The sequence below is a fragment of the Patella vulgata genome, chromosome 6 (genome assembly GCF_932274485.2).
Source record: "Patella vulgata chromosome 6, xgPatVulg1.2, whole genome shotgun sequence".
Classification (NCBI taxonomy): domain Eukaryota; kingdom Metazoa; phylum Mollusca; class Gastropoda; family Patellidae; genus Patella; species Patella vulgata.
Genome location: NC_065884.2, coordinates 22,649,044 through 22,658,726, shown reverse-complemented (window position 1 = coordinate 22,658,726; position 9,683 = coordinate 22,649,044). Strand labels below are relative to the sequence as shown.

The window sequence follows — 9,683 nt, the reverse complement described above, 5'->3', positions numbered from 1 at the left end:
AACTGAGATTTTGTTTTTATCTGGTATACTGGAGAATAAATCACCTAACTAAAGGATTTAGTTTGTATATCAGGGGAACCCTTCATTGCTAGATTTGCTGCCATACTAAATAAATGTATTTTTTAAGACTGGTTTCTATAGGCAATTAAATCTAAAATTTAACCCTTTCACTGTGTATACCCGGTAGTACCGGGTATTATAAAATGTCGGTAAAATGCGCGTACCCGGTATTACCGTGTACTCAGTAAAGCCCTCGCTAAAATTAGTACCGTAACTGCAAGTGCCATCTATTGTATTTTCTATACACTAGAACATATTTTCACGTGTTTCAAAGCGGCAAACTGTAAAATGGCGGAGTGCATATTGACAACGTAGACAATGCACTCTCGACGAAGTCGTGAATGACGTTTTGCTGACCAACACGTGGACAATTTCGAGGCGGGTGATACACATAATTCGTTTCCAATTACTTGATAATGATAGTAGTCAGGACAGTGATTGGTATTATGAAGTGTGTGATTTGTTCCGCCCATGGCTAGCTATGTCTCCCATGAGTGATGAACAAGCCCAATGTGAACACGATAGCCCTGTGTCTGCAGTAGATTCTGACAATAATTCTGATGTTGATAATAATGCTGGCCTGCTGAATTGTAAAAGACGTAGGCAATTCCTGAGTCCCGAACGTGTAGATCTATTGACTGACTATATTGATAATGATATGGGACTTGGGGTGAAAGTAAAAACAAGGTTTTGTAATCCACAGCGGGAGACGTGATGCGCGTGTTCGTGGCGGCATTGCTCATGGCTGCTATTGATATTTTTGTATTAAAATCTAGTGAAAAAAACAATATCTTTTAAGTATTTCATGGAGAAAAATTCGTTTTCGTGTTAGCTTTAGTGAGAAATGAGAGATCCAAAATGGCCGCCATGACGTCACGTGACTACATTATTATGCAAATTTCCAAAATTCTATTTTTTCCTCTTAGCCCAACCTCATGCCCATCCGAACAGACAAAAAGATTTTTCATAAAAGCTTCCATAAGTACTGCTTGGCATTCAGTTCCAACATCCCTTTTTTCCTCAAAAAAGGGTCCAGCACAGGCAGTGGATTTACGTCTAGCATTGAAAGGGTTAAGACTCGAACCCTCTATTTTTTTGAGTACAGTAAGCTGAGCCAAGAATCGTGTACTTATTATTACAAGTAAGTGAAAAAAATTTTGTTTTGAAGATGGTTTAGAAATTTATCGGAAAAAGACATTTTTTAAAACCAGTCAAGGGCCGTCCAGAAAGAAGACAAAGGGAAAAGAAACGGGCAGAATGGATATAAGTGTACTGTTCTTTAGTTTTAAATATATTAAACACTTTATTGAATTTTTTTCTGATTAAAAAATTCCTCTCTGAACTATTTTGTTATTGGTACATTTTGTAACAAAAATTAAAAAAATTGTAAAAGCCCCCCCTTAAGAAGTCAAATTTTGAGAGAGATATTTCTTGTTGGCAGAAGTTGTCTTGTTGTCATTCTATCGTAATGACATTTTCTAGCCTTTATTGAATGTACACCTGACACAGTCAATTTCTTTTCATCTTGACAAATATATAACTCCCGGACTATCAGTAGGGTGGAGAAAGTAAAATATGAGGTAAGAACATTATAGTAGGTTTATAATGTAATTCCATGGAATAATACATGTACACATACTGCTTGAAAGAGTTTAAAAATGACATTACCCATAAATAAACTTAAAACCAACTGGTTTTATAATTTAATCGTTATCACATCAATCCAGCTATATTATTATTAACAATAATTATGTACATAAAACATGACAGATATCAACAATATTACATAAATTATCATACCACCTCCTTAACAGCAGTTTTATCAACAATATATTCAGTAACAAAATTAAGATAATATTCTGGGAAGCTTGGTCACAATGACATATTGAAATAATGAGAATCGTAGGATATAATTAAATGGGGTTAAATATCTCATCAACACAAGAAGGTAATTTTCATGTATTCATTGGTGGACCTCCATTTCAATACCATCCAAACTACTAGTCATACTTTTCTTTTTTAGCCCCATGACCGTCATTTCTGACGAGTCGGAACAAAACTTCAAGTTTGTTCTTGGCTAGCCATGTGGGAATTCGAACCCGGGATATTTTAATCGGGTGGAAAGTGCCCTACTACTTGACCACATCAAACAATTGAGTCAGAAGAATATTGGAGCCATGTTTTCAAGAACAATGAAAAACAATCCGATAATTAAAATATGATTCATAATACATGTTGAAAATCGTTAAATTTTTTACATTACATACCCAAATACAAAATCGTGTATTGCTGCAGCTCCATTAGCCATGGAATTATTTTTTGTATTCTACAGTAATTAAAACAAAATATTTACATCTTTTAATTTCTAACAAGAGCAAGTTAAAATTTCTTACTTGTATCAATAACATGGGGATATATAAACTGAATATGATATTTGACCAACCCTTGAAGCTAAAATGCGTGCTTACATCATGATTATTCTGCTCATACCACATACGTTTTCAGGATTGACAGAACTCTTTACAATTCTTATTATCACAGCTACAATCTATAATTCTAACACTGACGATTGCTATTACCCTAATCATTATTCTAATATTTCCAGCAAGTAAGCGCTTTCTATATCCTTTATAATTTTTTTTGGGTTATAACCTGAATATCAAGAAACCATTTCCAGTTCCCAAAACTTGCTCCCTTCTTCCATGCCACAATATAATTGTGCTCCGGTTATTAGTTATAGATTATTGTAAATAAAGCAAGAAAACTTGGAAAGCCTCTGGAACAGTAAGCGGCCATGTTGTTAATGTACTTCTGATGGCTTATTGTGTTGATACAACTCAACTGATTTATTTATTAACATCACATCCAGAAGCCATTTTAATAATTCCAAACCACAAAATCTTTTTTTCATTTTACACCATCTTTTCAAATGTGAATTAAAAGTGCACAGTTCTTTTCTATGACTAAATTTACCCAAAATATATAACGAAATAGCAAATCATACACTAAGAAAAATTGCACTTCTAATAATTATTTTTTTAATTTTTTAAGGTGATATTTGTATGGATGTCGGGGTAAATTAATTTTCATTTTATAACAACTTTGTGGTTTAAAAATATGAACAAGTTTTGTATTATTAAGCTGCTTCAAACACGACAAACAAAATACATAGCCTAAAATACAGCGATTAATTAAAATAATGGTCATGACAATAAAACATGATGACTTTAGAAATGAAACATATCATTTATACAATTCTTCTCTCTGTCTAGCTTTTTGTATTATTTGTGTTCGTTTCTGTCGTTCTGTGGCTTTATTACTGACTGTATGTTTTAAAGCTGGTAGACTAACATTATCACGCTGAACATATGCTAAATCTGGTCTGAAAAATATATGCAACCAAGAATTAATTAACCTCTAATTCTACTTACTAGCTAGATTTAACAAGACATTAGATATACCCTGACTGAAATTGGTGATCTGTAGATGTGGCTGTCAACCTCATTATTAAAATAAGTAAATGTGAGGATAAGTATATACGTGCAAGGAACAGTGTAACCTTCTTAATGAAATGTTGAACCTTCCTTGCATTCCATTGGATAGTTCGCACTTATGTTTGTATAATTCAAATTTTTCTCATTTTATTTTACCTATTTGTATATATGTATATACTTGTTAAAGACTTGTGAAATCTTGTTGAAGTGTCATCGTGAAATAAACCATAGTAACTGTTATTCCATAAAAGTGTGTTATTTGATTATCTGTATGAATACAATTGCAAGTTATATCAACAAATCAACAACTTTGATTCCAAAGTCAAAATATGAGTCCCATCTAGATTTCATCATAAAAGGGGAGACAAATTTTCTGAAAGTTTTGAAATTCGAAGGAGGAACTAAACTGTCTAAATACCTTAATGTTTTTTTTATACATGTGTACTTACAATTTTCTAGTAGGGTGTTTAAGTGGTATCCTAGGTAGAGCTGATTTACTAGTTTTGCTATCTTTACTATCATCTTCTGCTACATACGCTTTAGCTAATAAATATGCATCGGGCGTCCATTTATGGGAATATAGAACATCACGTAGATCAGACTTTAAACTTTCAAGCTTAAAAACAATATACAGATCATATTAATAAGATAAAAAATCATTGCCCAGTTAATAAGCTCAATTTCCGATATAACCTTTACAGAATTTAAGTTACCAGAAGCTTTTTTAAAAATGAATTTTCATCAATTTTAACGAAACTTTGAATACCTCATGTGACTGTTTTTCATTGACTTGTTGTAAATGTCGTATAATGCCCTGATATTCTGACTGAGTTAATTGCTGTGTAGATTTTTGACTAAATATTTTTTCACTAGCTGCTAACTGTTCTACCATATAAGCTGTTTCTGGACCTTCTTGGTTTGTCTGGGACTTCAAATTTTCTATTGTAATTTGCCTATAGAATAAAGTTACAAAATTTTAACTTTAGCTCAGTATCACATACTCTAATACTTTATAAACAGTTTTTCAATTTGAAAATAAACAATTCTTTTGATCATAAACATTTCTTCATTTTGATCATAAACAGTTCTTCATGTTGAACATAAACAGTTCTTCAGTTTGCAAATAAAAGACAGTTCTTCATTTTGCAAATAAACAGTTCTGCATTTTGAACTTAAATGGTTAATTATTTTGAACATAAACTGTTCTTCATACATTTTTTTTCTGATGAATCTTTTAGATTGTTCTTTTTATCTTATTATGTTATTATATTGAAGATATTGTGCCCCTTTATTATTTATTTTGTCATCTACCCAGACTTTTCCATCAATAAAGCAAAACTTACTGTCTTTTAACCTCTTCTTCATTTTTCTCAACAAGCTGTTTAAGATATGTGTTGGTATTAGTAGTCTCCCTTAGAGCACGTTTCAACTCTTTTATTTCTTCATTCAGGAAAATGACTCTAACTTCTATAGTAATAATATAAATTATTAATGATTTTCTGATTACTTTGACTAATCAACTAACAAGTAAAAAGGCAAACAAACAGAACAACGACTCATTCTATTTATTCTTTTGGGAATTGTAATGATCAGTAGAACACTATTCTATCATACAAAGAACTAGAAGATACAATTAGTAATGTCTACACATGGGCTTACCTCGTGATTTATCTGTACCCTCCAGATATTTAGAATCTATTGAGGCTGTATCTGTAAAAAATCAAAGGTACAAAAGTAATAATTGAATAATGAAAAAAGATGTAATAAAACTTAAATACATACGTGTGTACAGTATCTGAAACTTGAGCAACCTGATTTTGTTTAGCTGCACTGATTGACCTAAAGTACAGTATGTTTTTGAAAATAAATCATTAAAAACAATCCAGCTTTTAAAAACTTTAAGTGTTTTTACTAATCTTACCATCTTCATTGGCAGCTTCCTCTGTTGTACCTCCATCTTGTTTATCCAATTTTTTTGCACTTTTTTTTCTTTTTTGATTCATAATAAGTTTGAACTGAAGCTCTAAATAAAGGAGAAAAATAATAAGTTATGGTTTTAACATGTGTCTTAGTCTATTTATAAAGTATAATGATTTGTTGAAATCAAAGTCCTGAGTGGAACTAGCCATAATTGATTGACAAAATGTTGACCATCATTTTTCCGTAAGCACCATGCAAAGCTCCTCGCCTGAGGATGACCTACTGTTATGATCTGTAGAAATCAAAATCCTGAGAGGATCTACTAGCCATAATTTTTTGACAAAGCTCCTCGTCTGAGGATGACCTATACTGTTATGATGGTAGGAAATTGTTTATTATTTACCGGTAATGTCAACTTATAACATTTGTATTAATTGCTGCTTATATGTAAAGCTCATCGTCTGCGGATGACTACTGTTGTTATGACATGGCATCTGCCCTTAAGGAAATTGTTTATTATTTACCGGTAATGTCAACTTTTGTATTAATTGCTGTTTATTTATGTTAACTATACATCAAGAAAGGTGGTGTAATTATGTAGGTTTTAAATTTTTTTATAAAAAAGTTAACTTCAACCAGAACAGTGTGTCCCACAACACGTTTTGTCGTCGGTATAAACAACTTTAACATATGCACATCTTTTGCCAATTTTACAAGCTTGTTATTTATTTCAAATTAGCTTGTGGCTTGTGAAAAGAGACTATACCTGTATATTTTCCTAAGCAACGATCGACTTGCAAATAGCAATAGATGCTGGCCTACTGGTAGTGAGACAAATCATCTACAGAATGATTTTGACCAGATCTCGACGGAAACAAAGTGGAAATAAAAAGAAATGAAGTATTCATATTATTGTACCTTTATTTTCTTTTTTCACCATATCAATTTCTTCATGCAAACACTTGAGAATATCTTGATGCTGTTGTTTTAAAAATTTAATGCTGCGCTCGAGATAACTAGACCTCTGGGCTGGATTCATATTAAATTCTGAGTCTCCCTCCTCCCCTTCACCTTTATTTGGTGGCAGAGGTTGTAATCTGTCCTTTATAAAAGGTTTAGGGTACCTGGCTTTATCTAGTGTATTAACACGTGTCCATTGTGGTAGCATACTCAAGGGTGGCAGTTGATTCATACTAATATCAGTAGATGGTAAACTATTTTGCAAAGAATTATGTTTAATCATTTTGAGATCCCCATAGGAATTGTGTACTTGTCCTTGCATGATGTGAACGGTATTCCAAACGAATATTCATCTGAAAAAAGATAAATTCGGATTACAAAATGAGACACAGTTGGTAAAAAGAAAAGTCCAGCGTATCTATGGATTATAATAGATACAACAATAGTATTGTGAAAATAATTTGGGTAGAAATTATGTACAATGAAAATTGTGACAATTTGGAATAAATTAAGAGAAAATTATTTTTATTTAGCAATAATATGTTGATCACTATGTAATTACAGTATGGTAGTCGAATTTGCAGTCTGTCAGTTAAGGGTAAAAGAGTATGTTGCTTTAAAACAATGGTTCATACTGAATACAGACATTAAACCTTAAAGTAGTCAATATTTATGGAGAGGGGGTCTATAGGCTTCTGTCTGTTCTCAAATCCAGTTTCTGTGAATAAATATTGTTTAGAAAAAAAAAAAGTAGTCAAAACTTACGAATACATACACATATGAATACCCTCATTCTAAAATACAAGTACAGCATTAGCCTACCGAATATTTTGGAAAGTGTTGTCTATACAGATCTATATCTGTACATCACTGTGTACATAATAACTTATGAATGAGCTATAGTCGATAGTATAAGCCTATAGTATAAATAAATAATGTTAATTTACAAGGTTGTATATTATTGTACATGTACTTGCTATCAGCTAGACCTGGATGATCCCAACAATGTATAATCAATGTTTGTTTTAAAGAGAAACTTACAGCATAACTTGAATAGGTCAATTAGACACAAGATTAAGATAAATGTTTTTTGACATATAAAATATTAAACCTTATGAATGAAATGGGGTTTAATGTCCTAAAACCTACAATCTGATTAAAACACAGATCATATTTCGTTTCTTTTTTTTATAGTTCAAAATTTTTTTTTTTTTTACTTGTGTTTACTCCACTATGGAAGAGTTATTATATGTGAGGGATTAGCCAATGAAATGGTCTGGTGTGGCGAGGTTTTGGCGTGAGGTGCACAGAACTATGGGTAACCCACTAGAAACATCAATGCTGATTGGTTAATCAAATATCTGACATCATAGGGTCAAAAGCCACCCATACGACCTCAGACGCGACCATCCACTACAACCGGTCAGATCTTCTTGTAGTGTAGGTCATCGAAAGTATAAAAAAACGAAACAAAATATAGATCTGTATTTTAATCAGATTGTAAAACCTATGTATGGGATTAGACAATTATTAATCCTTATAATAATGAGACATGTAAAGTATAGCTACCAGTATTATGTACAGAAAAAACATCAAAATATATAATATTAATAAGCATGTAGAATATCCTACTTATTATCACACTACAAACTAATCTATCATCCTTTGAACATTTTAAATACCTGTACTAAATTATTAATTATGAAACTCCTCCAACTGATAAGGTTTTGTCAATAATTGCTTGCCAGTCAAAAAATAAATCTGTCATTTTAATTTGGTACACCCTCCAAGTCCTAATCATATGTTTAGCTGTTTGTAATGCAATCCTTCTGCCAGGTCTATAATCTTACAGAATAGGGTAAGTATGTTCAGCATTATAAAATATTATATACCAACAGTTGCTTGTGGACACTCTGGAGGCTTAATAAATTAATATTTGATTGATTTGATATAAATACAATGTTTATGTTCATGTGATAAATTTAATTATACACAGTGCTGGTTCGGTCTAACAGGGCCTGTCTATCATTACCAGAATCAATTGAATTCAATCAGTGTACCATAATCTTACCTCACAGTGTTATTTCAACTTTTAATATTGGTCAAAAATAAAATTGTTGAATTTGATTGCATTTCTGTGAACTGTGTTGAGTTCTTATGAAATGACAAAAGGTCTTCAAATGTTCAAAAATGCAGTGTGACTTGTTAACACTACAGACTCACATGCACCATGTGTGCTGATTGTCTGGAATGTTCCCAACTGACAGGAATGCAATTGTGTGTCACAGAAGGGAGCATTGTCACATTTCTTCTAGTCTTGAAAACAGATGTGTTGCAAGCAGAATGATGACATAATCAAATATCATATGTCTCAGCTAGCATGGTTGAGATACTCAGATAGTTAAAGTAGATCATGTCTTAAATATAAGTCGCCAGAAACTCAAATGATTATTCGATCAACACCTGTTGTGGGATAGACAGAATTCAAATCCTGAACTTTCAGTATACATATCCCTCTATAGGCTACATGTATTATTTATATACCTTATTTCTAATATTTTAGCTTGATTTCCCAAAAAATCCCTTGATATTTACATTTGCTTGTTGAATATTATTAAGCTTATAGTTTCTTCTTATATTGCACCAGAATCACTAACACATAAATAATCGCATCTATGACATTCTTATAAATATATTATCTATTATGCAGACTAATACACAAGTCGATAGCACAATAGGCTACCATTATTAATCAATCATTAATGGTATCAACATTCGAGATTGGTATGCAAATGTGTGTCGTCAGAGATAAACTTCCGGTAAAATTGTAAAGTTTATAAGAACTTTTTGACTCTCTTAAAAACAAATAAAAACAAAATTACACATCAGGAGATAAGTAGTAAAAATACCATGTTTTAATTACTTACAAAAAATCACACAAAATTGATTGGTAAATACATGTTGTTGGGTTTTTTTTTGTGTTCACAGAGTTTACTAGCTGGTAATCAATCCGTTGTCAATGACTCCACTTCCATTTTACAGCCAGGGGAAGATAACTCTATACCAGACGTTCCTTAGTTCGGAAGTCTTCGGTAAAGGGTTTGAATTTATCATAGAAATAGTATCATGTTTTAAAGATGCATTATTCAACATACTGCACGCAGCGGTCCATCTACGTCATACTTCGAGAATATATGATTATTCAAGAGCTAAATTGGCCTATTGCAGGTCTTTAGGCCTGAAATGTTA

The 9,683-nt window shown here is 32.0% G+C and overlaps 1 protein-coding gene across 3 annotated transcripts; it reads right to left on the bottom strand.

Annotated features, from left to right (window-relative positions):
- Positions 1 to 1,735: 1,735 nt before the first annotated feature.
- Positions 1,736 to 9,481, bottom strand: LOC126823726 (coiled-coil domain-containing protein 74A). 3 transcript variants are annotated; one of them, XM_050552689.1, is made up of 8 exons: positions 9,362 to 9,481; positions 6,393 to 6,787; positions 5,476 to 5,577; positions 5,214 to 5,264; positions 4,898 to 5,021; positions 4,321 to 4,507; positions 4,004 to 4,170; positions 1,736 to 3,442 (listed from the first exon to the last, which is right to left on the bottom strand). In XM_050552689.1, the coding sequence occupies exons 2-8, from the start codon at positions 6,754 to 6,756 to the stop codon at positions 3,304 to 3,306; spliced, it is 1,134 nt and encodes a 377-aa protein (XP_050408646.1). In that variant the 5' UTR covers positions 6,757 to 6,787; positions 9,362 to 9,481; the 3' UTR covers positions 1,736 to 3,303. The 3 variants fall into 3 exon arrangements, with proteins under 3 accessions (XP_050408646.1, XP_050408645.1, XP_055957828.1); XM_050552688.2 differs by lacking the exon at positions 9,362 to 9,481 and adding an exon at positions 9,030 to 9,232; XM_056101853.1 differs by lacking the exon at positions 9,362 to 9,481 and adding an exon at positions 8,979 to 8,996.
- Positions 9,482 to 9,683: the final 202 nt, after the last annotated feature.

Excerpts from the sequence above, each read along its gene's own strand:
- LOC126823726 (XM_050552689.1), bottom strand. The coding sequence starts at position 6,756 with ATGCAAGGACAAGTACACAATTCCTATGGGGATCTCAAAATGATTAAA. Across the intron at positions 5,265-5,475 it reads GGAAGCTGCCAATGAAGATG|ATACAGCCTCAATAGATTCT; the intron begins GTAAGATTAGTA and ends GATTTTTTACAG. Across the intron at positions 5,022-5,213 it reads GGGTACAGATAAATCACGAG|AAGTTAGAGTCATTTTCCTG; the intron begins GTAAGCCCATGT and ends TTATTACTATAG.